The sequence below is a fragment of the Solanum stenotomum genome, chromosome 12 (assembly GCF_019186545.1).
Source record: "Solanum stenotomum isolate F172 chromosome 12, ASM1918654v1, whole genome shotgun sequence".
NCBI lineage: Eukaryota > Viridiplantae > Streptophyta > Magnoliopsida > Solanales > Solanaceae > Solanum > Solanum stenotomum.
The window spans coordinates 47,482,586-47,509,625 of record NC_064293.1 but is presented as its reverse complement, the minus strand read 5'-3'; the positions used below and the strand labels follow the sequence as shown (position 1 = coordinate 47,509,625).

The 27,040-nt window shown below is 36.1% G+C and overlaps 3 protein-coding genes and 2 pseudogenes across 4 annotated transcripts; 3 read left to right on the top strand and 2 right to left on the bottom strand.

Annotated features, from left to right (window-relative positions):
• Nucleotides 1–2,444: 2,444 nt before the first annotated feature.
• Nucleotides 2,445–4,491, top strand: LOC125847866 (probable mitochondrial saccharopine dehydrogenase-like oxidoreductase At5g39410; annotated as a pseudogene).
• A 3,919-nt stretch (nt 4,492–8,410) lies between these two features.
• LOC125847865 (probable mitochondrial saccharopine dehydrogenase-like oxidoreductase At5g39410) lies at nt 8,411–12,573 on the top strand (annotated as a pseudogene).
• Nucleotides 11,834–13,409, bottom strand: LOC125847867 (UDP-glycosyltransferase 708C1-like). Its single transcript, XM_049527580.1, has one exon. It carries the CDS (start codon nt 13,212–13,214, stop codon nt 11,853–11,855), a length of 1,362 nt encoding a protein of 453 aa, XP_049383537.1. The 5' UTR covers nt 13,215–13,409; the 3' UTR covers nt 11,834–11,852.
• Nucleotides 13,410–14,067: 658 nt separating this feature from the next.
• LOC125849045 (uncharacterized) lies at nt 14,068–17,428 on the top strand. 2 transcript variants are annotated; one of them, XM_049529038.1, is made up of 7 exons: nt 14,068–14,346; nt 14,468–14,951; nt 15,419–15,557; nt 15,685–15,746; nt 16,075–16,213; nt 16,830–17,021; nt 17,116–17,428. In XM_049529038.1, the coding sequence occupies exons 1-6, from the start codon at nt 14,202–14,204 to the stop codon at nt 16,965–16,967; spliced, it is 1,107 nt and encodes a 368-aa protein (XP_049384995.1). In that variant the 5' UTR covers nt 14,068–14,201; the 3' UTR covers nt 16,968–17,021; nt 17,116–17,428. The 2 variants fall into 2 exon arrangements, with proteins under 2 accessions (XP_049384995.1, XP_049384994.1); XM_049529037.1 differs by having other exon boundaries at nt 14,119–14,346; nt 14,465–14,951.
• A 125-nt stretch (nt 17,429–17,553) lies between these two features.
• LOC125846559 (probable ubiquitin conjugation factor E4) lies at nt 17,554–26,363 on the bottom strand. The gene is made up of 16 exons (XM_049526077.1): nt 25,332–26,363; nt 24,686–24,890; nt 24,338–24,489; nt 23,962–24,265; nt 23,661–23,813; nt 23,136–23,339; nt 22,928–23,040; nt 22,694–22,808; nt 21,100–21,189; nt 20,792–20,995; nt 20,611–20,706; nt 20,385–20,507; nt 18,484–18,576; nt 18,238–18,402; nt 18,050–18,139; nt 17,554–17,969 (listed from the first exon to the last, which is right to left on the bottom strand). The coding sequence occupies exons 1-16, from the start codon at nt 26,165–26,167 to the stop codon at nt 17,790–17,792; spliced, it is 3,123 nt and encodes a 1,040-aa protein (XP_049382034.1). The 5' UTR covers nt 26,168–26,363; the 3' UTR covers nt 17,554–17,789.
• Between the last annotated feature and the right edge of the window lie 677 nt (nt 26,364–27,040).

Below are 27,040 nucleotides of genomic sequence, written 5' to 3'. Positions count from 1 at the left end.
ATATTGCAATAGTGCATCTTTCTGAAAGATGTTAGTAATTTTTTAAAATCGAGCAGTATGCTGTTTATAGACGTCCTTCAATTTCTCAACTTTTTGAAATTTGTTTTTGATAATTTACTTTCTTAAATCATTTCTAGACTAAACAACAAAATAGGAAAAAATATAATAAGATGCTAATTTTTTGTTTAGTAAATTTGAAACGTATTGCAATGGTATTCTACGTGAAAGAATTTCAGAATAATAAAATTAAGGGTGGATATTCGATTCTTTGGTTTGATTTTATTAAATTTTGATTTGATTTTTTGTTTTCGGTTTTAGAAAAGTGTGCATCGTATTCCAAACCAAACTAATTCGATTCGATTTTTCCTACTTCGGTTCGGTGTTTTTTTAATCGATTTTCGATGCGAATGAAAAAATAAATGAGGACAAAATCAAAGTATAAGATATTTAAAATTTTAAAACAATGTTAAGGAATGTTGTGTCTCGCCATGGAACACTTATTGTGCTAACTAAAAGACTATATTTGTCTTTGTCAAGAACATTATGACTCCAACTAATTCTCAAGAAAAACAAGGATGAAGACGGGTTCCTTTACATAATATACATTGATATAAAAATATCTTTGGGTTCCTCTTGGGAATTAATATTTAAAGTTTACTATTGAATTGTAGATTTGTTGCTATTTTGATTTGTTCATGAATGATTTAATTGTTAGTTGACTTTTTTTAATTTTAGTTAGGAGAATGTACATATAATTATTATTTTTCAAAATAAAAATTCAATTCTTCGGTGCACCGAAGTTCTGAGATCCTTACACCGAACACCAAACCGAAGAACCAAAATTTTAAAAACATAACACCATTTTCAAATTAAATAATCAAAGAACCGAAACTGAAAAATCAAATTATTTTGATTCGATTTGATTTTTCAATCTTCCAATATTTATGTCCACCCCTAAAAAAACTGCCAAACAGCAATCCAAATTAAATGTTCTCTAAACCAAAATGGGCCAACAGAAGAAGCAGTACTTGGGCTGCAATAAAACAAGCAGAGCGACCATTTTGGGTAGGGGTGACAAATTGGTGGATGGAATGAAATGAGATTTGGATCGATTGAATATGAATTGAGTTAAAATGAATTGGATCACGATCCATTCACATAAAATATGGATTTAGTCGAATATGATTTGAGTAAAATGATTGTAACTCACTTTAATCTCTTAAAGCCGAAACATATTAAATCAAAGCTAAATTGTCAATACCTCAACTCCTACCACCCCACCCCACCCCACCCCTATATTATTATTTTTTTAAAATAATTTTTCAGACAAAAAAAAAATCTTTTTACCATGTACCCCGCCCCCCAACCAAAAAAATAAAAAATTAAACTTTTTTTTAAAATTTTCTTTTTTTATATAAAAAAAAATTGCCAACCCTACCCCCGCCACCCCCACCTCCTCCCTACTCCAAAAACAAATTTTAAAAACTTCTTTTTTAAAAAAAAAAAATTGTTTTCTGAATATTTTTTTTGCCAACATTACCCCAACCCTGGACACCTCCCACCCACCACCAAGAAAAAAATTATAATTTTTTTTCAAAAAGTTTCCAAAAAATGGATTTTTTTCCCCGCCTATCCTATCCCCACCCCTACATCCACCCCTACCCCACCCCCAATATTTTATTTTTTATTTTTTTAAAAATAGTTTAATTAGGGATTTTTATTATAAGTGAGTGATATATGAGTATATGTGAATTATCATGATGTTTACCCATTTTGTTCATATTTGTGTGAGCTTAAATATGTTGAAATCCATATTTATCGATTTATGAAAATATGAGTGACCAATTTAATTTATTATGAAAAAAATGGATCTATTTCACTTATATGGGCTGAAATCATCACCCCTAATTTTGGGTAAATAATTTAGATCCTAAGTTTTTTCTATTAGGAGAGTCGATTGCTTTGAGAATTAAGATCTCTTGATCATTCACGAAATGAATTTAAAAAATGTTTTCTTTTCAGATATCTTGATTATACGAATAAAATAAAAATGTTTTATAAAAAAGCATAAAACAAAAAAATAATATAAGCAGCCTATAAAATAAAATCAAGAGAACCGCTTTAGGCCTAACCGTAAGGGATGAGCGCGTAATTGATTAGAGTTATGTATGTATTGGTAAAGTAGAACTTAGTTATGAGTGAATTTATGTACTATTATTTTATGTAGATATTAGTTATTCCACCTTCTAGTCTATATATAATAATATATAGATTCCATCATAACTTATATATGTATTAGTTATGCGAGTTTTTAAATAATCAACTAATTATTTTATTAATTTTATACTTTTAAAAATTTATATTATATTTACATATCAATACAGGAAGAGGAGTATTGATTTTGAAGTTTGGCGGGAAAGAAAAGAATAACGTGAGGCGTACGTGGGATTTATCTCTCCGTTAAAAATAACTGACGGAATCTGGTCATAAGTGCATCATTTTGCCAAAAGATGTGGACCATTGTTACTATATACAAAAGAAATAGGACCATTTTGCCAAAAATATTAGACTATCCAACATGTTTTACAATTTCCAATCGGGCCATATCACAAAAGCCCAGCCCAAGCCCAACTTACGACATGATAATTTTAGGTGCTTCAGGTTTTACAGGCAAACACGTCATTAGAGAAACTCTCAAATTCCTTAACCTTCCCTCACCATTGAAGAACTTCGCCATAGCGGGCCGTAACACTTCCAAACTTTCACAGGCTTTGCAATGGGCCTCCGGCCGAAACCCGCCACCCGAAATCCCGATCCTCACCGCCGACACCACCGACCCTGCTTCACTCCGTCACCTCGCTTCCCGGACTAAGATCATCCTCAACTGTGTCGGACCATTTCGTCTTTATGGAGAATCGGTCGTTGCGGCCTGTGTTGATTCCGGGTGCGATTACTTGGATATATGTGGAGAACCGGAGTTTATGGAGAGGATGGAGGTGAAGTACCATGATAAGGCTGTGGAGAATGGATCGTTAGTTGTTTCGGCTTGTGGATTTGATTCTATTCCTGCTGAGGCTGGATGTTCAATTCGAGACAGTGGATGCCGCCGGCAATATTTAGTAAGGTTGAGGCCTACATTAGTCTAGAATCAGGCAAGAGAATTGTTGGAAATTTGGGGACGTACAAGTCAGCGGTGCTTAGTGTGGCAAACGCAGACATATTGCAGGAACTAAGACGCTCCAGACCCAAGAAGCCTCGTCCTGAGGTAAGTTCCTATCACCTTCTCTCTATTGCTCATTACTTTCTATCAATGCTGTATGAAAATATAGTCAAACTTTTAACTTAGTTAGATTGGAAAGAATTTGAACATCCAACAACAACCGAGTGAAATCCCACAATTGTGGTGGAAGGTTAGAGTGTACGCAGATCTAATAGGTTGTTTCGGAATGACTCTCAGCTCAAGTGCAGCAATTTCAAGTGTGAAGAAGAAAACAATGACAAAAACATAACAACTATTAAGAGAGATAATATAAAACCTAAAGAAAAAATACAAACAACAACAAGATAGTGTAGTAGCCAAAACCTAGAGAAATTCATTCTTAGATGGACTTCTTACACTTGATACCTGCAATATTTGCTAACTATTACATTCCTCAAAGCCGTACATATGTAGCATGCAGCTGTGGGGACAACATTCATGTTTTCTTAAATAACACATCGATCAGATCTGTGAAACATAGTATTTCTCTCTCACTCTCCATTAATATTGTTTCAGATTCCTGGTACTATTCCTAAAGGTCCATTGGTAAATCACCTAAAGGAAGTCGGGCTTTGGGCTGTAAAGTTACCATCAGCAGATGCAACTGTGGTACGGAGAACACTTTCATGTTTGGCTGAAGATTCTCGTGGTTTACCTGGTGTTAATGAAAGCACCGAACAGATTGAGAGGAGGAAGGCATTTTGGTCTACCATAAAGCCAGCTCACTTTGGTATGAAGATAGCTTCGAAATCTCTGTTAGGTGTTGTTCGTTTCATTACAGTTGGCAAGTTCATTGCTCTATTTGGTAAAACTGATATAGGGAGGTGGCTGCTTTTGAACTTCCCTTCAGTGTTCAGTCTTGGATTTTTCAGGAAAAAAGGTCCAACTGAGGATGAAGTGGCAAGTGCTTCCTTTAAGATGTGGTTTGTCGGACAGGGGTTTAGTGATGGCAGCAGCCTTGCGTCACAAGGAAATAGGAAACCTGATATGGAGATAATTACAAGAGTAATGGGACCTGAGATTGGTTATTCGACAACTCCAATCATTCTAGTCCAGTGTGCCCTAATGTTGCTCAAGGAACGACGCAATCTTCCAAAAGGTGGTGTTTTCCCTCCTGGGATTGTGTTTGGCCCGACTGACCTCCAAGATAGGCTTCAAGAGAATGGAATATCTTTTGATGTTATTTCAAAGAAAACTGCCTAACAGTTCCCTGCAGTTTTAGTCATATTGAAAATCACCTTGTGACTTTCACGTATTCAAAGAAAACACAAAAAAGAAAAAAAATATATATTCATATGGAAGTTAAAGAGATGTAAGATAGACGTGCTCCTCCAAAGTCCCATATGGCTCTCACATAACCAGAAATAAATCATGAAAGCTTCATGCAATATAAACAGGGGAATTTAGACGCAGTGAAACTGATAATCTTTGCAGTGATCTTTTGGGTGGGCATTCAGTTTGATTTGATTTTTCAATTTGAAAACCAAAATTCATTGCTGTTGGTTTGATTTTTTTAAAATTTGATTCCGTTTTATATCGATTAGATTTTTCGGTTGGAAATTTTTATGTTGGGTTCTTGAATGTGATAATTACTTTTTTTTTTTAATTTTTTATGAAAAGGATAATTACATTTAATTTCAATGTATAGTAAGTCAAATAGGCATTGGAAAAATAATATTTTTAAATATAAAATCAATCATATTTTTTTGACTTGTAGGAGTGTCCTGATCAGTAGCAATTTGTACTAGCTATATTTCTTTTTCTTCGTTTTCCAAACAACCTTATATTTCTTTTGACTTTATTTTTTAACATTTTTGCTGCATGCCTTCTTCGTGTCCGTCCGTATCTCAAAACTGGTCCATGCCGATAGTAATACGTGAAAATAAGGGGCCTGGTGCTGCCAAACTTCTAACTTAAAGGTGTAGGTAGATCCACCACGTCTAGCAATTATTTTTTTTCAATTCGTTTCGTGTAAGTTTTTTTCTTAAAAGAGCTAAATTAAGCGTGTTATTATTCTTTTAAAAATGGTGTCTTTGTGTGCTATAGAGGTGTTCATATAGGCGGAGAATATTATTCTTGAAGACCACAAATAACTCAATAGATTTAGTTGGCTTCTTCGCTGCTCTTTCGGGTTCTATAAATTTCATCGTTTAATTAGCTATTGAAAGAAAACGTATTTTATTTTGTCAAGACCAATGCTTGTAAGTTGTAATATCGATCAGGTGGAAAAATAGAAGACGAAAATCTTATATATAGTGGATAATTTGATGTAAAAACAACAAGACATTAGTTAATTGTATAGTTCTTTTTTTTTTTTTTTTAAGAAAATCACTCAATTATTAATGTTTCACTTAAAAAGTCATTCAATTAATTTATAATAATTTTTAAAGCTAAATTTTAAAAAAATAAAAAAGTAACAATTTTAATCATTTTATTGATCCGCCCTACTTGATTCGATCGCTAAAATTACATGAGTCAAATATACTACATATTTACCGGTAATATCATAAAGTCATATTAGTATTATATATATATATCAAAACTGATATTGGCATAATATTCTGTTACATCTCTGGTTTAATTATAAAAATATAATAAATTTAACTATTTATGCAATGTATATTTATCTTAGCAGGATACCGACTGACAACGGAATGTCATAAACTAAACAATATCACGTGTGCATTGTTACCATGTAAAATTCTCTAAAATTAAAGGATCTTGAAAAATATATCTTATATATTTTTTGTGAGTTGTATAAGTTTGAGTGATTTTATAAGTAAAATATCAATAATTAAATAATTTTTAAGTTATAAAATAAAGTTGAGTGACTTTCTAAGAAAACTCTTGTGAGTTGAGTGATAATAAATATTATCCCTTTCCTATATAAACCCCCAAATCGAGCTCCCAAAGAAGCAATCACTAAAGAAGTATATATGGCTTGCTCTTCGGCGCTTCCTCACATTTCATTCTCTCATTTACCGATCAGGTGCTTCTGTTTAATTTAATTATAGCTGCATCTCATCTATCATGTTTATTGATCATCATGATTAACATATATATGTGTCCGTTCACTTCTTCTTTTTTTGATTTTTCATTTGGTGTTTGGTATTTTACATTAAAATTCGACTAATCAAATTCGCGCTAGGTAGGACCCATTCGACGATAGTGCTCTCTATCAATAATTTTTTCATATTGATGTTTTGAACCTGAGATCTCTGATCAAGAGAGAAGCAACCCGTGTGCATTCGCATACAACTAAACAAAATGCCTTAGTTGGAGTTAGGGTCATTAGTTACCTATAATAATCAAAGAAATCATAATATTGCATCAAGAGTAGATAGAGGTTTCTCTATCCATTAATTGGATTTGGTTTATATTTTCTTGTTCTTCTTCTTATTATTATTACTCCCAAATGGAGTTTTGGGCCTTAATCTTGTTTAGAAGCATTTTGAAACTTTCATTGTTCACTTGTTCCTTTATGCTACCTTAATTTTAATATGCCTCAAGTAAGAATTATACAAAACTCAGAATCAGATCTTTTACGTGTAAAAAAAAAAAAAAATTATGCTAAAGGGACATAAAACTAAATTCTCTTTGTCATTTTCATGGCATCTAAGATGTCGTTGAGTAGCTGGTAAAAATTATGCATGTATTAGCAATATAACAATTAGTTATGAAGAAATTTATGTATATTTTTTTATGTTATTTTTGTCTTGCATAAAAATCATAACATATATATATATATAAAGGTCTTGTTTCTGTAGTGGACCAATTCGTTAACATACCACCAAGCCATTTTTTATTAACATAATGACACCAGGCCCTTATTGCAGCCCACACTACTAAATCAGTTGCTTTATTTTTGGTACCAACAATTAAGAATTGTTTTTTCCTATTTGTTGCGTCAAAAACTAAATCACAAGCTTTTGATAAAAAATGAGCAGTTCTAGTAAAATTTGTAATATGAATGCCCTTACGCTCTGCAGAGATATAAGGCGCCATTTTAGGATTCCATTTCCTAGTGCCATGACCAAAATGAACTCGTGCCTCCATCATCTCTTCCAAATTTATGTTCCAATATCTTCTTGTCATTTCTCCCCACAACCTCCCCCCTATTTTTTTTATTCTTTTTCAAAAAAAAAAAAGAGACGAGGAACCTTGAACTGAAATAAATAATTGTTCCGATGGAACCTTCTCTTCTACTGTAGATTGGACGTAGATACACGACCCAAACCATTGTAAATCAAACATAATATTAATTTTATAAGAGCAGCTTTCACATATAGCAAACACAAAAATCATATTTGTATGCTATAGTTATAGTTTGCATAATTGTGCATGATAACAAACATAAATATGTATATTTTGCTATACAAATACAAAAGAAAGCAGTTATATATAATTTGTTCCTGTTTCGATATACATATACAAAAGATCAATTGTATAATTTGTGTTTGTATAAAGCGAGAAAGAGAGAAAGGCAAAAGAGAACTGGCAGGGGAATATTTGTATTGTATAATTATAAGTGTATAGGACGAAGATATATGTATTTGCATGTGTATATACAATTTTCTCTCGCTTTATACAAACAGAAACACAATTTACACATTTCTGTTTGTATAAGCGAGAGAGGCGAGGGAGAGACTGGCGAGCGAGATCTGGAAGAGAGGAACGAAAAAAAAAATATATATATATATAATTCTCTCGCTTTATACAAACACAAACACATTTTATATATTTGCGTTTGTATAAAGAGCGAGAGAGGCGAAGAAGAGAACGAGAGTGGCGAGCGAGATTCACCAGGAGAGAGGTGAAATAACAACAGTTTGTTATGGGGTACAATTAAATCAAACTATATTTATAGCATTTAATTTGAATTAATAGTTTGCTATTATATACAATTTTATAATGAAGAATTTATCTCATAATCAATTGTCAAACATAATATTACTTATACAAAATTTAATACTCCTATAACTCACCTCCAAACCAACTATGCATTGCAATTTGCAATACAGGATGAGGAGCATTGATTTTGATGGATTCTCTGCTACTGCATTGAAGTTTGGCGGGAAAGAAAAAATTCACGTGAGGCATACATGGGATTTTTCTCCGTTAAAAACTGACGGAGGCTGGGTCATAAGTGCAACGTTTTGCCAAAAGATGTGGACTACTAATGCTGCATATAAAAGAAATAGGATCATTTTGCCAAAAATATTGGACTATTTTGGACACCATCCAACATTGTTTACAATTTCCAATAGGGCAATGTCACAAAATCCCAGCCCAAACCCAAGCCCAACTTACGACGTGATAATTTTAGGTGCTTCAGGTTTTACAGGCAAACAAGTCATTAGAGAAGCTCTCAAATTCCTCAAGCTCCTTTTTTCCCCTTGAAGAACTTCGCCATTGCAGGCCGCAACACTTCCAAACTTTCCCAGGCTTTGCAATGGGCCTCCGGCACAAACTCGCCACCCGAAATCCCGATTCTCATCGCCGACACCACCGACCCGGCTTCACTCCGTCCCCTCGCCTCCCAGACTAAGATCATCCTCAACTGTGTCGGACCATTTCGTCTTTATGGAGAACCTGTCGTTGAGGCCTGTGTTGATTCTGGGTGCGATTACTTGGATATATGTGGAGAGCCGGAGTTTATGGAGAGGATGGAGGTGAAGTACCATGATAAGGCTGTGGTGAATGGATCGTTAGTTGTTTCGGCGTGTGGATTTGATTCTATTCCTGCTGAATTAGGCTGGATGTTTAATTCGAGACAGTGGATGCCGCCGGCAATTTTCTGTAAGGTTGAGGCCTACATTAGTCTAGAATCGGACAAGAGAATTGTTGGAAATTTGGGGACGTACGAGTCAGCAGTGCTTGGTGTGGCTAACGCGGACAAATTACAGGAACTAAGACGCTCCAGACCCAAGAGGCCTCGTCCTGTGGTAAGATCCTATCACTTCTCTTCCTTGTTGGTTAGTGATTACTTTCCATTTTATGGTTATGTAAAACTGCAGTCATCGTAAAATTGAAATATTTATCTTGATATCATATGATTTATATACTCGTGTCTATCTCATGCCTATGAAAGTATAGTCAAACTTTTAATTAAGTTAGATTGGAAGAATTTGAACAGTTATAGCAACCACATACCTAGTGAAATCACACAAGTGGGGTTTGGAAAGGGTAGAGTGTACGCAAACTTACCACTACCTCGTGGGGTAGAGAGGTTGTTTCCGAAATATCTTCGTGCAACAAATTCAAGTACAAAGAAGAAGAAAACATTGTAGAAAGCATATTAACTACAACGTGAACAACAAAATAGTGCAATAATTGAAACATGGTAAACAACCAACAGGCAACAACAACATACCTAGTGAAGTCCCACTAAGTGAGGTCTGGAGAGGGTAGAGTGTACGCATGCCTTACCACTATCTCGTGGAGGTAGAGAGACTGTTTCCGAAAGGCTCTCGGCTCATGTGCATTAAACCCAAGTAAAAGAAGGAGAAAATAATGAAGAAAACATAACAATTAATAAGAAAAGCAATGTAAAGTCTATAAAAAAGAACAATAACGCAACAAAATAATGTGATTATCGAAACACAATACACAACATATGACCAGAACTACAAGGGTATGACTAGTACTATGACAGACACTAACAAGCCTAAACCCTCGCAAGGCAAGACAACACTCTACCCCTACTAACCTTCTACCCAATACGTGACCTTCACTCCTTTCTATCTAGAGTCATGTCCTCGGTAATATGAAGCTGCCCCATGTCTCTTCTAATCACCTCTTCCCAATATTTTTAAAACCTACCTCTACACTTCCGCGTACCCCCAACATCAAGCCTCTCGCACCTCTTCACTAGGGCGTTTATGCACCTCTTCTTCACATGCCCAAACCATCTCAGTCTCGCTTCCCTCATGATAAACAACTGACGATGCAAGTATATGGTAGGGATTCATAAACCTTGTGATGGATATCATGAATGCATGTATCATAGGGATTCATAAACCCTTTGGTTGATTTCTGGTGGAATGAATGAGTAAATGATGGAGATTTATCAAACCAAATGCTAGAGATTCATTCTTAGATGGAACACGTGATACCTGCAATATTTGCTAGCTAAAATATTCCCCAAAGCCATACATATGTAGCATGCAGCTATGGGACAGCATTCATGTTTTCTTAAATAACACATCATATCTGTGTAACATAGTATTTCTCTCTCACTGTCCAATATTTTCTCGTTTGATTCAGATTCCTGGTACTTTTCCTAATGGTCTAATGGTCAATCACCTAAAGAAAGTTGGGCTTTGGGCTGTAAAGTTACCATCAGCAGATGCAACTGTGGTACGGAGAACACTTTCATGTTTGGCTGAAGATTCCCGTGGTTTACCTGGTGTTAATGAAAGCACCGAACAGATTGAGAAGAGGGAGGCATTTTGGTCTACCATAAAGCCAGCTCGCTTTGGTATGAATATAACTTCGAATTCTCTGTTAGGTGTTGTTCGTTTCATTACAGTTGGCAAGTTCATTGCTCTTTTTGGTAAAACTGGTATAGGGAGGTGGCTGCTCTTGAACTTCCCTTCAGTGTTCAGTCTTGGATTTTTCAGGAAAAAGGGTCCAACTAAGGATGAAGTGGCAAGTGCTACCTTTAAGATGTGGTTTGTTGGACAGGGGTTTAGTGATGGCAGCCTTGCGTCACAAGGAAACAGGAAACCTGATATGGAGATAATTACAAGAGTAATGGGACCTGAGATTGGTTATTTGACAACTCCAATCATTCTAGTCCAGTGTGCCCTTATTTTGCTCAAGGAACGAGACAATCTTCCAAAAGGAGGTGTTTTTCCTCCTGGGATTGTGTTTGGCCCGACAGACCTCCAAGACAGGCTTCAACAGAATGGAATATCTTTTGATGTTATTTCAAAGAAAACTGTCTGCTGAAATGGTAGTTCCCTGCAGTTTTAGTCATATTGAAAATCTTTTGATGTTATCTAACTTTCCAGGCTAACTCTAGAATCCTTGGCCGTTTTTCTTTTTCTTCATAATGTTCTTAGGAAACTGGATCAGCTTTATTTTGTTTGAAAATTATTAGGTCTGTCAAGTCCTGTGTATCTTGTAGTATAGATTTCAAATAGCATGGCGATGAAGTTGATTCTAGATCTCTATGAAGCTAACATGGAAGCTAATTGAATAAATGGAACATTTGTCTCACTCCTAGACCACTTGGGAGAAATAATATGTGAACTAGCTTTGCAGAGTTGATAATCGAATCAGACATCCTGATGACTGGTGCAAATCGATGAGCTGATGTTTTGTAAAGATTAAAGGCATGGCCCCAATTACGTTGCTGACATCTATTGTGTCAAATTCAGAAGAAAAGAGAAAAGAAATAATTTTGTACAATTAGGTATTTTATCACTTGCATATGCTTGTTTGGGTCAAGGAATTGATTTTAGTATGTTGTGTTGAGTAATATAAGTAAACAATTTGATTATCTTGATTGACTTGGCAGCCGATCTTATTAACTGGTAAATTACTTCTTGTAAGAAGAGGAAAAACTCGTTAGGTGAGATAAATCATTTCAAACTTTGAGCTTGAGCATTTCAATTATTTGTCCAACAACTTTTTCTGATGTACCACCAATTTCCCAAGCCCGTTTGGCCTCTTCGCCCACCTTCTGAGCCATGGACCTGAACTTGTGATCTTGCATTAGCTCTTCAATCTTCTCTTTGATCTCTTCCGACTTCACCAATCTCTCGCCCAGCCAACCCCAATGTTTTGGCCACAACCCCAACCCTGCTTTCTCCACCACCTCTGCATTAAACCTTTGGTCCCCGTTAAGTGTCCAAGCAAGCATGGGTACTCCTCTCTGAGCTGCTTCCATAGCTGAATTCCAACCACAGTGGCTAAAGAATCCTCCTATTGCATGATGTGTTAAAATTTCTTCCTGTTTCACCCATTCTTTAACAACTATCCCCTGTTTCTTCTCTTCTATTTTTTCGAGGAGTGAACGTCCTACCAATTCTTGTAGCTCTGTTTCCTCTACTTTATCAACTATGACGGACTTTAATACCCAAAGGAACTTTTGCTTGCTCTTTAACAATCCTTCTCCAATTTCTTTTATTTGGTCCTTTGACATAGCTGCTCTACTTCCAAAGCTAACATATACAACTGATTTGGCAGGTTGTTCATCTAACCAAGAAAGGGAAGCGCATTTTCCAGGGTCTTCGTAGGGCTTGAAAGGTCCAATTGGCAGAAACTGAGGAAGAGTAATAGAGGTCTTGCCACTGTTGAGGGCTTCAATTGTCTCCGCCTCAAACCAATGGAACGTGTTGGAAACAACACCTTTAACTCTGGAGATAGCTCGTGCGTTTGAGATCAACTGAGTTGTGAAGAGATTCTGTGGATTGAACAAAGGAGGAGGGATGTTCGATACTGAAAATGAGGGCAAACCATGAAGCTTCAAGTTTTCGCAACTGCTTTCAAGAGTCAAGTGAGGTAGGTGGGTAAGAAGAGAAAAAAATCTAGCAGAAGTTGTACTTAAGATGTAGTAGGATATAGACAATGATGGATGATCAGCAAGCTGATCGACGCACGTTGCAGCAGCAATGTCAAGAAAAAGAGCGGAGATGGGTGGAGATAAAGAAGATAGAAGAGGAGGAAGAAGATGAACAGAGCGAATGATAGCTTCAAACTGGAGAAAGAAGGGATCACCGTGAGGATTGGACGTCTGGAGGGGAACGACATGAAAATCAAGGCGTTGAATGTGTGGATGCGCAGAAAAGAAGCTATTCAAATTATTAGATTCAGCGGCAGAGACAGTAGGCTGGGCAGTAAGTAAAGTGACCTTACAATTACGAGAAGCTAACATGGCAGCGAGGCGAAGGAATGGCATCAAATGTCCCATTCCAGCACTTGGAAGTAGAGCAATATGAGGTTCCATCTTTCAAAATCTATCTACTGAACTTTGTTGAGTCTCGTTTAAGAACAACGATGATGTAGTTTCTAAATTCCTGAAAATATTTCTGTTTGTTTGGACAAGACTGGATTCTTTACTTAATAGTTCTACATTCTACCTAACACAATTAACAACTACTGGTCCAAGACTTGCTTCCATTTAATATACCTATTATTGTGATTTGTGCGAGTTAGGTTTCATTTAAGTTGTCAACTATCAGTAGTATTTGTTTGGTTTCATTAAAGTTGTCAACTACCAGTAGTATTTGTTTGAAAACTGCTGCTATATGGTACCGTTGGAAGATGAATGCACATATTATTTCATACGCCTACTAAAAATGATATGTTGATTACATATCTTTTTTAAAATTTAAGGAAATGCTAATTCAAATATTTAAATTTAATTAGAAAAACAGGAGTTCTGATCAATATGGAGTAGGGTGTCCACTAAATGCGGCAATACTCATAATTTAAAGGTAACAAAATAGTTGAATGAATATAAACACATTTCCCGTTGTCCAGGTTTACTTTTCTATATTTGTCTTGGCACTCCTTTAAGAAATAATTAATAAAATAATTTATACTATATCACTCCTAATTGTTATTCGTGTTAGGAAATGAATTGAAAATAATTATGGACGTTAAATTGGTATAAAATGATAAGTTATCTCTTCATTTTTAAACTGGACAAACAAAAATAGTTAAGTATTTATTTTTTGTATAGTGGACGAGGGTGTATATAATCTTCTATTTATAAATATTTTATCGCATCTATATAAAGAATAAAGAAGAGCAAGAACAAGGATGTCCGAAAAGTAGTTGGGCTTTTTAATATGGGCTTGACCCAAATTGAACGCGGTCTTCACGGCGTCGTTCTGTGTTTCCTTGTCCAGTCCAGTTCAATCCTCCGCTGAATCTCCATTTCCGTCTCTGAGGAGCAGTAGTGAGGTAAGTGAGAGAAGAATCACATGCAATGAGCGCCTGCAAAACCCTAGTTCGCTCTTCAATTTCCTTTTTTCAGTTTCAAACGCGAAGTAGCTACCGGAGAAGTTTTTATTTTCACATTTCATCCAATTTTTCTTCTTTCCGGCCGCTGCCTCTACTCTCTCTTAATCCAGGTACCTATTTTGTAATGTTTGCTTAATGATACAAGCAGGTAATTCAATGTTGTATCTACGTTTATACGCTTCTGTATTAACCTTGTTCTCTGTCGTGTCTCGTTTTGAAATTTGTAAGTAGCATTCAGAATCGAACCGTGTAGAGATCCTTCAAGACGATATGGCAGCACTCAAGGAGCAATTTCACTGGAAACGTCAGAAGAAATGGCAGTTCCGCGTGTTGCCGCTGAAAGTCCGGGGGAAACATCCAAAGACACAGTAGAGGAGTTACTGTACAACAAAGATGATGTCTCAAAGCTGATGAAAATGGAACGCAGGCCTGATACTGAAGGCCTGGGTCATCAGGAGCGTTGGTTTCCATATTTGGATAAAGTTAAGGCGGGAAGTATGTATTTGAGTAGTTCGGAGATATTGGAAGCAGTGACCCCGTATATAATGGATTCGAGGAAAGAGAGGTTTCGCCATGCTGTAAAGAATCGGACATATTCAGTATGTCTGGTGGTTGAAGGTTTGAGTGATTTTGGCAATGTGTCAGCTACATTTCGCTCAGCTGATGCACTGGGCATTCAATCAGTCCATGTTGTAGCTTGTGATAGTTCAAAAAGGTGCTCAGCACTTTAGGTGAAAATACCTTTTTGTTTCTCACCATGCTCATTGCTTGATATTGATTGATAATTGGCAGATTTAGTAGTATCTATTTGTGTTACAAATGTACTTTTAACTAATACATGATGTACAACAATGTGTTTGAGGCAACACGCTTGACTTAATCCAATAATTTCCCTTCATTTGGCAAGTAGAAAAGGGAGAATGTTTGATCCTGTGTTTTTAGCCAGCTTACTGTTATAATCAGTGGGGGAAAACAAGCATTTTGTGGTTTACTTAGTCGTCATGTTGATTAAAGGTTTAGTGCAAAGATTTCCAGTATTGGTTTACAGTCTAACTACAAAAAAGAACCTGTCTTTTTGGTTGATTTTTTTAGTTTTGCAGGAAGAGAACGGTATTTATAGGCTAATTAGCTTTGTTGAGCATTGTTTGTGCAAGTGCCTTGATATTTACTATCTGCCTACAGGTACAGGGAGAATCGACATGTTAGCATGGGAGCTGAGAAATGGTTGGATATCGAACTATGGGATTCTGTTCATGAGTGCTTCAAAGTTTTGAAATCACGTGGTTATCGCATTGCAACAACACATCTCGGAATGGACACGGTATAGTGATTCTCTTTTATTTCTGATACTGCATTGCCAGTGTGAAAATTAGTATGCTCATTTTTGTGTTTCTTTTTTTTTAATTGCTTTATCTAGATGTTTATTTAATGTTGTCTTTCTGTTGTAGGTTTCTGTGTATGATATGGACTGGTCATGCCCAACTGCAATTGTTGTGGGAAATGAACTTAGGTAAGTACTATATTCTCTACTTCAAGAATAGTTGTTCAGCTTTGACCCTATTCCTACCTGCTGGAAGGGAACACTATATTTTGTCACATGTACGCTGTAATCATTAGAATATTCGGCCAGTCTTATGTTAGATTTTTTAATCAGTTTCTTTCTTGTATTATTGATTCTCTATTTTAACGATTTTCTTTGTGCCGAAGATCTTATTCTATTTCCTTGTTAAAGCAGAGATAATAGGAATTTTGCTTCTTTGCTAGTTTTTTTGCATGGGTGGACTATGATTAATTTTTCTGAGATGGACCACAACCAGATAAGATATTGTTGTTTGTAGGGGAATAAGTGACGAGGCTCTTGGATCATCAGACTTGCACTGCAGTATTCCAATGAAAGGCATGGTAGACTCATTCAATGTTTCTGTTGCTGCTGGCCTTCTTATGCACCATGCCGTCTGTGACAGAACTTCTCGCTTGGTGCGTTCTCCGTTGTACTGCAGAACATTCACTTAATTCTCATTTCATACTATTTCTGCCCTTTTCTAATTTTCTTCTCCTCTGATGGAAGGGAGCGGGGATCATAGGATTGCAGTACATCCAATGTAAAGGAGAAACTATAGAATATAGGCGCTAGGATTACCTCTTATTTTGTGTGATACATGCATTGCTCTGTTTTTTCTCTATTGTCAGATGGGGGTGTGGGCTAAAGTCATACATGTTTTATTAGCTACAAAGTATGTTCTCTTTTTCCTTCTCTTTTCAACTTTTTGTGGTAATAGGAAAATAATGGTACAATCATCTGCCTATGTTGCTTCACAATTGAGTTCCCACACTTTTCCTATGGTGTTAAATCTTTTGAACCTGTTCCAAATTTGGTTGTTGACATCAACCTGAAGTAGTTGAATCCTTTCCTGTATTATTGTACCTTGGAAAATTCTGTTCTTTGGTGGTGCGTCTTCTGTGGTCAATGAAGGTGACCACGTAGTTGATATTAGTTGCTTAAAATCTCTTTCCTGTACAAGCATCTAGCCATCTTTTATTCATGATCTCGAAGATTCAACTTACATAGTTGATTTTTTTGTTCTTTTAAAAGGGATGCCATGGGGATCTAACTAGTGAGGAAAGTCGAATCTTGCTAGCAGAGTTTTCTTTGCGCCACAACGATAATGCAATTAGAATTGCTCAAGAATATGCAGAAAGAAAGATAGCTGAGCTTAAATCAAAGCTTTGAGTAAGTGGTCAAACTAGATTTAGAAGGAAGACACCTATTTGCACAAAGCGCCAGGTACTTCAACAAAAATAATGACCACTTTGCATCTTCTTTTTTTTCAGGTGTTTTAGATTTTGAATGACTTGATTTTCCTTTTAATTATTGTCAGGCCCTCCATGTATATGCCCAGACATTTCAACAACTGAGCAGCTGAGCGTTTGCGTTTTGTTCTGGTGCAGCTTATGTATACTAAAATTTTACTCCTGTTTTTTTTTTTACATTGAACAGCCATATTTAAGTATCAACGGTTTATTTTATTTGTTAATTTCATAGACAATAGCTCACAAAAATGTTGAGGATTCTGCTGGAAGTTTGCCTGATTTAGTTGTCTTTCCTACTCTTTTGGATTTGCGCTCTCATGTTTAGGGGTTAATGTATTTGAACTATATCACCATTTTTGAAAGACTTAATAACATATTTGTTACGAGACTTCATTTAACCTCTATAATAGAACAAAAGCAAATCTTGGCTAAGGTTCCATTTGATCGTCTGAAGAAAGGATGACTAACTCATTATGTAAGGAAACAAAATGCCTAGTTGGACAACATTCAAAATGAAATTTCGAAAAACATAAATATACCATTTTTCAGAAGATTCCCTTGTTTACAAAACATAAATTCCTATAGTTATTGGGGACCCTGACAAGTAAAAAGAAGAACTATCCCATACAGGAAAGGGGAAAAAAAATGTTTTCTATGTTTTACCAACACAGGTTTTACTGTTGATCACTTGAACTCAAATATAATACAATGATCAGGGTTAAAAGCAGAAAAAGAGAAATCCCTACTCAATCAAATTTAAAGTATCAGTTGTTTGTATGGTTGTTTTTGTGTGTTGCAAATTCAAATCCTCCCCAGGCTTCTTCAGTTCATGGGACCGGATGAACTCTTCGATTTTCGCCTTCAACTCGGTGTCGGGAATCAACATGTCCGCAGTTAGATGAGACCGGTTAAATGGGTCTGTCTGTAAACCAGTAGAAACACGTGAAAAATTGCAATATTCCTCATAAGTGGAATAAAAGACACCAAGAAACGGAGGCTTACACTATCACTAAGAAGGTGCCGCTGAATAACAGGCCGGTCCACTGTTATCCTCGAAGAAGGAAGAATGACAGGATCCTTCATTAAAGTATACTGCAAATCAAAAAAAGATAGGTCAATACAGATGCTATCTATCTCTCGTGAATTAGGAGCTGCTTGATTCGACTTTTGAGTAAAAAGGCGATACTTACTTGGATTGGATCAAGGAATTCATCAGGAATGTCTCCAAGAGCAGCCTCAGCATCCATTGCTTCTGAAGCTGCAATCTTGGCCTTTGCACCAAGGTCGATGAACTCTTGTATGATCCTCATATCTTCACCAATTCTTCTAAGGACATCAGCTGCAGCACTAAATATCTGGAGCAAATCCAACTTGTTACACCAAAGCTCAATCAGAGAAATGATTATAAGGAAGCAATTAACTTGAAGAGTAAGAACCTGATCACTGTACGATCGGCCATCTCTTATAATTGCAGCTGGAAAAATTTTCTCCTTATCTCCTCTTGCCAAATGCACATATATTTTCACAATCTTCACATGCATTACAAAAGAAATTGTAAAACTGTCTCATCATCAAAAAAAGAAATTGTAAAACTTCTGCATAAGTATCTTCCTCTTGATTCTGGGAAGGATAATATGGGGTCTACAAGGACACACTAACCAAAATGAAAATGTTTGCGACTAGATGGAACAGAGGATTACCAAGACAATGTAAAAACTTGAGACAAAAAAAAGTTAAATAATAAGGAAATACACTTTCGTTTGTGTCAGAAAGAAAAGAACCAACAGACAGCTTTGACAAAATTCAGACCAGAGACCCCATCAACAATCATACTAGATTTAGTTAAAAACAATGATACTATAGGAAATACAACAGCTCAAGCAACACTGTATGCAACTGATATTTGGTGCTATAATATGCAACAAATTGCTTGATTTAGATTCTTGAACAGATAACTGATGAGCCGTGAAATTACAGCTCATTTGGCATCAAATGCAGACTTTAAGATGCCAAAAAGGAGCAAAACACAGAAAAGCCCTAATATGCAGCCTGCGGAACCAGACTGCAGGTCTACATATAAATGAAATATACTAGATGCTTGAGAAATGCAGCAACCCAGATCTGATGGAAAATAAATTAAGATTAGTAAAATAAATTAATAGCGGGGATTTGGGATTTTAAACACATCTTATGACTTGAGCTTTAAAAAGAAAAGTCAACCCGTCTTTTATGGTGCGATTAATTTATCACACAAGGGCCGAAAGGACTTCAGATGAAATTTCGCTAATTGGGTCGAAAGGATTTAGAGAAAATATTGGAATCACCATTGCATATTTAAGCATTTAAATGAGTTTTAAATAAAGACACAATTGCATTACTCCCTCTTTGGAAACACAGCCCTGGTCCCATTTATCTGTTGAATCAAATCCATAAGTCAAACTTTTAGTGTTAAAATCAAATTTAAGTTATTTCCCCGTTATCCTAAAGGAATTTAGACTTTAATTCGAGCATTACAGTGAACAAGTAGATTTCGCCTTATTCTCTGTGAAAATTATGCAATGCATGTTATGGGTAGTGGTAAGGTCTGCATACACTCTACCGTGCCCCGACCCCACTTAGTGAGATTCCACTAGGTGTGCTGTTGTTGTTGTATGCAATGTATGTTATTTTTAATACACTAAACCAAAGACTGCATAAGAAATAATCTCAACAATGCAAGCATTTCTAATACATCCTATTTAGCATTATTCTTATAATGCTACCAAACAACACCTTAATGGTACATTTTGGGCGTATCAATAACACTTCCTATATTTATTCATTAATTGGATAATGAGCCCGCCTCTCTACCCTTTTCCACTTAAATACTAGACTTTTGTCTAGAGAAGGATTCGAACTCTTCCAAACAGCTGACTATTTGAAATTTAAAATATGCTGGGAAGACCCAAAAGGAAATGTCTGATAAAAACCGGAACAAAATAATTATTCTATAATCTCAAACTCTATTTGACATCTCACAAAATCAAGTGATCCTCTTTCCACATCCAGTCTATTAACTTTTTTGTTGAAGTTAATATAGCATGTTTCGAGCAAACTCGACATAATCTGTTCACACTTCCTACGCTTAGTAACTGTACAAGTAAAAGTAGGTTCCCTCTATTGGGACGTGGGAATATTAGAAACAAGGACTGTTGGAGATGGGGCAATGAGGCCAATTTAGGTAGAGAGGAAGCAATCTAGTGAAGGACAGAGAAGTAGAATTAACAGACATCTAATGCCATCTGGTCTTAGTTAGCTGCCATAGGCAATATCAACATATGTAAAGAACTTCATTCACCTGTTTCAGCAACTCTTTCGGACGAAATTCATACTTTTCAGGGTCTTTCAAGCTAAGAGATTTTCTTTGTGGACCCACCAGCTGTAGTAAGAAGTAATTCAACATGCTAGCAACTCTTTCCACCTGGAAAACCAATTTGAGAAAAATTAAGCGAAAAGATTAAAACCCACAGGTTCACAGACTATAATACGATACAACAACAATTGATATTGAATAGTGAACATACCATCTCAGGAAGAAGAAAAGGGACAGTAATTTGTTCTGAAGTAAATGCTAACAGGCTCACATCTTCATTTGCCAACTTCATATCAATTCGAATTATCTAAAACAACCAGTATATTTCACTTAAACTATGAACATATTACATAACTTTAGTAAATAAAAACATTTAAGGATTTAAAACTGACATTCTCTTGTGAATGGAACAGACGGGTTCTCTCCTGCCTTTCTTGAGCTGGTCTTTGCTCCCATTCCGCTGTGTTAGACATTTCAGCTTCCAGCTCTTTTAGTTCAAGAATTTTATTAAGACTTTCATCGAGAAGATAGATGCTATCATTAATCAAGAAGTTTAAGAAATTTAAGTAAACACCCTTCTCCTCCTCCTTGGCAATCTGCAATATTGAAGTTACAGATGAGTGTTATTGGAGAGTAGTTCACGCACTGTGTTATAAAATGTTCAGAGCAAAATATCACCCAAAATGATAAAAACTCCAACCTGTCTCCATGCATTCCGGTGACTTGGAACTTGCCAAAGATATTCAAGCAGTTCAGCAATGTTGTGGCGGATATTAAATTTATCATAGAACTGCAGACAGAGAGACGTTTCATTTAAAAAGCACAGTGGAAGCCTCTATCATCAAGTAGGACGCATTAGAAAAAATAATGCATGCATTAGGTTTGTGTACTACTAATACTTTGTTTGGTACACTCTTCTTAAGAAAATTTTGAAGACACAGACCAGCATTAAACCTCTTTCTGGTGAAACAAGTATCACCAGATAACAAAGAAAACCCGAAACCTTTGACTTGACCACAAAAAAAAGGAACAAGAAAATCTGATGACATAACCCGGCATTCCAACCTTTTTATGCTGAAATAACACCAGAGAACCAATAAAACAGTATTTGAGACCTCTGGGAAAAAAGAGTTCCATTTAACTGTCATACTTCAAAAAATATACCTTCTTTAACTTCGAAGTTCAAAATTCCTTCAAAAAAGCCCTTTTGAGGAACTGTTGATAAGATGATCTACTTAGAACTGTGTTTGGTAAGCCCTTTTTTTAACACAATTTTAGGCTGATAAGTTGGTAAGCACATGTCAACAGTCATGGAGAAGCACACCTACAAACATAGTTTCTTGGAGGATATCTACTTTGCAATAGACTCTTCCTAAAATGTCAGACTAGTTGTTCTTTGAGAAACATCTTTTATGAGAGGAAAATATTGATTACTTCACAGAGACTGTAGGGGGGAATTGGATTATTGGTTACACTAAGACTTACGCTCATACTACCACCAACCTGGCAGAACTTCTAGCAATCTTCCATGGGCTACAAATAGCAGGGGAGAAAAATCTCCAACCTTTGGAGATCAACACTGACTCAGTAGAAGCTATTACCATGATAACTAATGGCCATTTAACATATAATAACATAATCTTTGGATGCAGGTTACTAATGCAGCAGTTGGGGGAACCAGTTCTCAGAAACGTATGCAGGGAACAGAAAAGGGTCGCCGATGAGCTGGCAAGAAGTGCATTTTTTAAACCAAGGATTTTGGCAGTTCTTCCAGTGTACGACACTTTAGGAACTACTTCAGCTAGGGATATTTCTGTTTGTAATATTCACAATTATGGCCAGCTGTTGGCTCCACTCTCATCAAATGGTGCATCCCCGAACTAATTATGTTGCCAGTTATTACTTAATTAATATTTATGCATCCTATTAACCAAAAATTTAAGCTCTGACACGTTACTGACAACCCTCGAGAACAAGTATATCTATTTTGACACTCCAGCAGATCTGAAGAATCTCCACTTTGAGAAGGTAATGATGAAATGAAAGGTCAGTGACCTGAAGTCTTGAAAATGAACAACACAAGCATGACAAAGAAATACGTTCAAGTTTCAAGATCCTTGCGAGCCTTTAAAAATAACTGATGAAGTTATGCAAAAAGAAAGAACTAGCACCAACGATCAGAAAGGAAAAAAAACTAGCATCAAATATCACTACTTCCTGAGCAGGGGGGAACTTTATAGGAAAAGTTTCACTTCTCCAAGCACATATCATCTGATAAAGCACAAAAGCATTACCTGTGTGTGGGAACCTGTAAATTCAATGTCAACATAAAGCTTCAAAAGATTTTTCACAAGGTACTCCAGAGAGAGTTGATGCCCTTCAAACAAAGTAGACGTTGCAGTAGAGCCGCTGTATAAAAAAATCACTTAGAGAGGCGACAGCACTAGATTCCCAGCACACACAGACACAAATAATAGTAGACGTAGTTTTGAAAAATGCAATATCACAAATGATTATATTTGAATCACCTTCTGCGGGGCATCCAACAGTTTAGGACTTCAACCATCTTTGCTCTAAGGTAAGGGTTTCTGATATATTCTGGACTTGCCATGAACATGATAATGAAATTCATGAAGTCATCCTGTCAAGCAATGCAAAAAGATGATTGCATACAAAAAAGGAACACATGAAGAACAAGAATATGAATGGACATAAAAAGATCATGACTAAACCTACCAGCAAGACACCATCCAAAGCTCTGGGAATTCGAGAAGCAAAAATTAGCAGTTCCATGGCATCTTCAACAAAGTGCTCAGGCATAGATGCAAACTCCATAGGGCAAGGGGAAGGTAAAGGCATCTTAAAACCACCAACAAGCTCGACCAGCCAAACAACCATCAACCTGTAGAAGGATAATGCACGCTGGAGAAGCCCTCCATCCTGAAAACACGGCAATTTTTTAACTCTGTATACCAACAACTAAAAGTAGGGAAATGCAGAATATAACTAACATCTACTCAAACCTAGGATGCTGTTGATTTGCAAATTTTATATTTTACACCGAAAAAATCATGTATGCACAGAAAAAGTAAAGACAACCCCTACGAGTTGACACCCACATTAAGGAGCTACTTTGCTTGAAAATAGCAAAGTATAGCATTAAGAACAATATAACAAAAGCAGGTATAAAAAGAGAATCCCTTCACATACTCAAGATTGCATAATCCTACTAAGTATTAAAAAAAGGAGAAGTTTATATACCCTCAGTATCTGGGCTTCATAGCATAATTTCTCCTGTGAATACGATTCAAGATCTTTTTCCAAGCGAGCTATTTCCTGCTGCAACTGTGGCGAGGGAGTTTGTTCTAGCATGGTTTTCATGGTAGACAAATTATCTTCGGATCTTGAAATGTCCTAAAGTTGATAATTAAATAGTTAGTTTGGTACAAACACCTTGACCATACCATATTAACCTTTCATCCACTGTTACATATGGTTCAAGACATCCTTCTTTCACCAAGTAAAATTTAGTATTTCCTTTCTTCAAATCCCAATTCCTCACCTGAACAAGATGCTTAAAATCTGAAAATGCTTTTAGGAGGCCCAGGTTGAGCACCCGTGCAGTCATGAAGAAGCATTCACATATGAAGGGGTATTTAGCTTTCTCGCTACTACTTGATATTGGGTTGTTATAGTGGAGAATTGAAGGTCCACCAGAATCATTCCCAGAGCTTGTAGCTTCCTGAGATGCCAACAACCGATTTTCTCCATCACTGCCTTCTTTAGCAACGTCAACTTTTCCAGGATTATTTTGATTTATCCATTCAGAGACTTCTTCTGATGATGCATGCAGAGCAGTCAACCCCCTAGTATGAATCATAGGCAAGGTTAAACCAACAAACACACATGCATCGAAAAGGGGAAGAAGAAAAATTCACCTCAGTTCCAGGCGGGTGCTAGAAAACACATATTGGGGATCAATCTTGTCCCGTTTTGTCAAATTGGCATCTAAGAAAGGTTCACAGAGCCGAAGCATAACGGCACTGAGATTTACAAACATGCCTGAACTAGCACAAGATAATGGATCAACCTGCAAAGCATAATATTTTGAAGTTATGGCAGAGTAGAAAAAATCGGAACATACATAAACAAAATTACAATCTGCACATATCAGGGTGAAAAGGTATAAGTGCAAATGAAGTATCTAACGCAGAGCCAACAGATGCACACTTTACAGGTCTGTTTCACATGTTACAGCTCCAAAGTGTGATCTGGAGAAATCTTACCTGCAACTGTGCCCTTGACGAATTTTTGTTTATAACTGCTGCAAGATATCCAAGGACATTTTCACGAATAGTTGAATTTTTCAGAAGAGACATAAGCACTTCTGCCAAGCCATCATACAAGTTATTCATAACAGTTTTGATTGTTGTGAAAGAAGACAAGAGATCAGCAGGACGACGTGTGGCCGATTCTGAGAAACACTGCTGGCTGTTGTCCAACACAAGTGAAACAATCTATCAGTCCTTTGTTAAAAATAGAAGTCCTCAGCAGAGAATACGTCAATGCAAAAGAACTTAGACTATCTTCGTTCACCAAGGGCCATAAATGGCCACCACCCCCCCCCCCCCACCTGTTCTGTTAGAGAATGAGAGATATGCATATGCTAAGTCACCCGATACCAAAGAGAACCATAAGTTATTAGCTTGATGATGTCTGAAGAATCAATATTTTCAAGGTAACTTTCACAAAGTAGAATGAAGAAAAAGCATGATAAGAAAGATTGAACAAGTATGAAAGGCTGTCTTGTCTATTTCTCTAATTGGTTTTAGAATGGCATAAAACTTCTCTTCACTGTATAAAGTCATATAATACACTTAAGGAAACAACATATAATTCATAATTAAAGAGACGAGATAAATTTTAACCCACCCAACATCCGGCTGACTCTTGAAGATTGTATGATCAGGTAAAGCACTGACATGAAAGAAAGGACCCAAAATGCTTGTCATTTCGATTACTCTTCCATTCATATAAACACTATTTGGAATCCACCAAGGATGATTCACAAGACACTTGGCACCTACTGGATACTTAACCAAAAATAATAAAGCTCTAAGAGGCTGCTGAAAATTACCCAAAGCTGAAACCTTTAGCACAGTCCCTCTCAAATCCTCATACAACTGCTTCAGTATTGGGTCCATACTATCAAAATCCGCATCCTTTAATAACTCATCCAAAAACCCAGGTGGACTTGACACTCCTCCACTACCACTACTCCCACCAAACACATCCACAGAACTTGAAACCTCAGAAAACAACAAAGGAAGCAACAGAGATACATTTGCTGGTGCCATATCCCAATTGGGAAACATATCAGGATTTCCTAAATGTATCCTACAGTATGATACAGCAAGTCTCTTTACTTGCTTAACCACCAATTCCATCTCAGACCTAACGTTCTTATCCTTCATCGACGCAATCTTCTTCCCTTCTTCATGTGCCCGACGGTAACAGTTGACCAAATACTGAAAAGGTGGTTCCGCGGATACAAAATTACCAGAAAGTCGATCGATTAAAACCCTCTCCATCAAATCCCTAGACAACCTTAATTCTTTACCCTCGCTCAAAATCTCGGCCGCCGTCATCTCTAAATACACAACGCGTGTATCATTTTCCATTGAATCAACTAGAGATACAAGTAAAATTTTCCGAAGAATTATATCCTCGATCTCCGCCGGCGTCCTCTGTGATTTAGAAGTCGCCATGATTTCAACAACAATAAATTAAACAAGAAAAATTGATGATTTGGGAGAAAGGAAGAGAGAAAATCAGCAGAATTAACAAACTAAAATCATTGTTAAAATAAGTGTAACGACTGCAAGTGTATATACAAACAAACAAAAAATTAACAGATGAAATGGGAGGAAAGATTGAAGGGAGAGGTATCAGAGGTTTCCGACTCTACAGGTAAACCCTAATTACGGTGTCGTTTCTAATGCCATTGTTATAATATTATGTAACCACAAGTGTTTTAGTGCCCGTTTGGATAGACTTTTAAGTGCTTTTAAGCTAAAATAGTTTTTAAGCAGTTTTGAAGTGTTTGGATAAAGTTAAAAAGTGTTTATAAGCACTTATTTCAAGTGCCAGTTTGGATTGACTTATTTTAGGTGTTTTTAAGTCAAAATAGATTTTAAGCAGTTTTGAAGTGTTTGGATAAAATTAAAAAGTGTTTATAAGCACTTATTTTAAGTGCCCGTTTGGATTGACTTATTTTATGTGCTTTTAAATCAAAATAGGTTTTAAGTAATTTTGAAATATTTGAGTAAAGTTAAAAAGTGCTTATAAACACTTATTTTAAAGTTAAAATAACAAAAATAAACCAAAAGTCATAAATCCTAACTTATGAAGTCAATCCAAACAGGTAACCCAGTACATCTCGTGTTGAGGTAAAGAGAGTAAATTCTTATTGACTAATTACCTAGAAATAACACTTTTATTTCTTTTAAAATTATAATATTATTTAATTATTTATTTTTAAAATATATATATTTAAAACAATAAGAATAGATTTTTCTCTTTTAATGAAATGACACAATTGTTCTCTCTTTTTTTAAATTATTATTTTTCATATTATTTTT

What these genes read in the sequence shown, in the direction of transcription:
- LOC125849045 (XM_049529037.1), top strand. Translation starts at nt 14,202, where the DNA reads ATGAGCGCCTGCAAAACCCTAGTTCGCTCTTCAATTTCCTTTTTTCAG. An exon ending in GTTGTGGGAAATGAACTTAG is followed by an intron (nt 15,747 to 16,074) that starts GTAAGTACTATA and finishes TGTTGTTTGTAG; the next exon opens with GGGAATAAGTGACGAGGCTC. An exon ending in GTGACAGAACTTCTCGCTTG is followed by an intron (nt 16,214 to 16,829) that starts GTGCGTTCTCCG and finishes TTCTTTTAAAAG; the next exon opens with GGATGCCATGGGGATCTAAC.
- LOC125846559 (XM_049526077.1), bottom strand. Translation starts at nt 26,167, where the DNA reads ATGGCGACTTCTAAATCACAGAGGACGCCGGCGGAGATCGAGGATATA. An exon ending in AAGAGTCAGCCGGATGTTGG is followed by an intron (nt 24,891 to 25,331) that starts GTGGGTTAAAAT and finishes GTTGGACAACAG; the next exon opens with CCAGCAGTGTTTCTCAGAAT. An exon ending in GCCGATCGTACAGTGATCAG is followed by an intron (nt 18,403 to 18,483) that starts GTTCTTACTCTT and finishes GATTTGCTCCAG; the next exon opens with ATATTTAGTGCTGCAGCTGA.
- LOC125847867 (XM_049527580.1), bottom strand. Translation starts at nt 13,214, where the DNA reads ATGGAACCTCATATTGCTCTACTTCCAAGTGCTGGAATGGGACATTTG.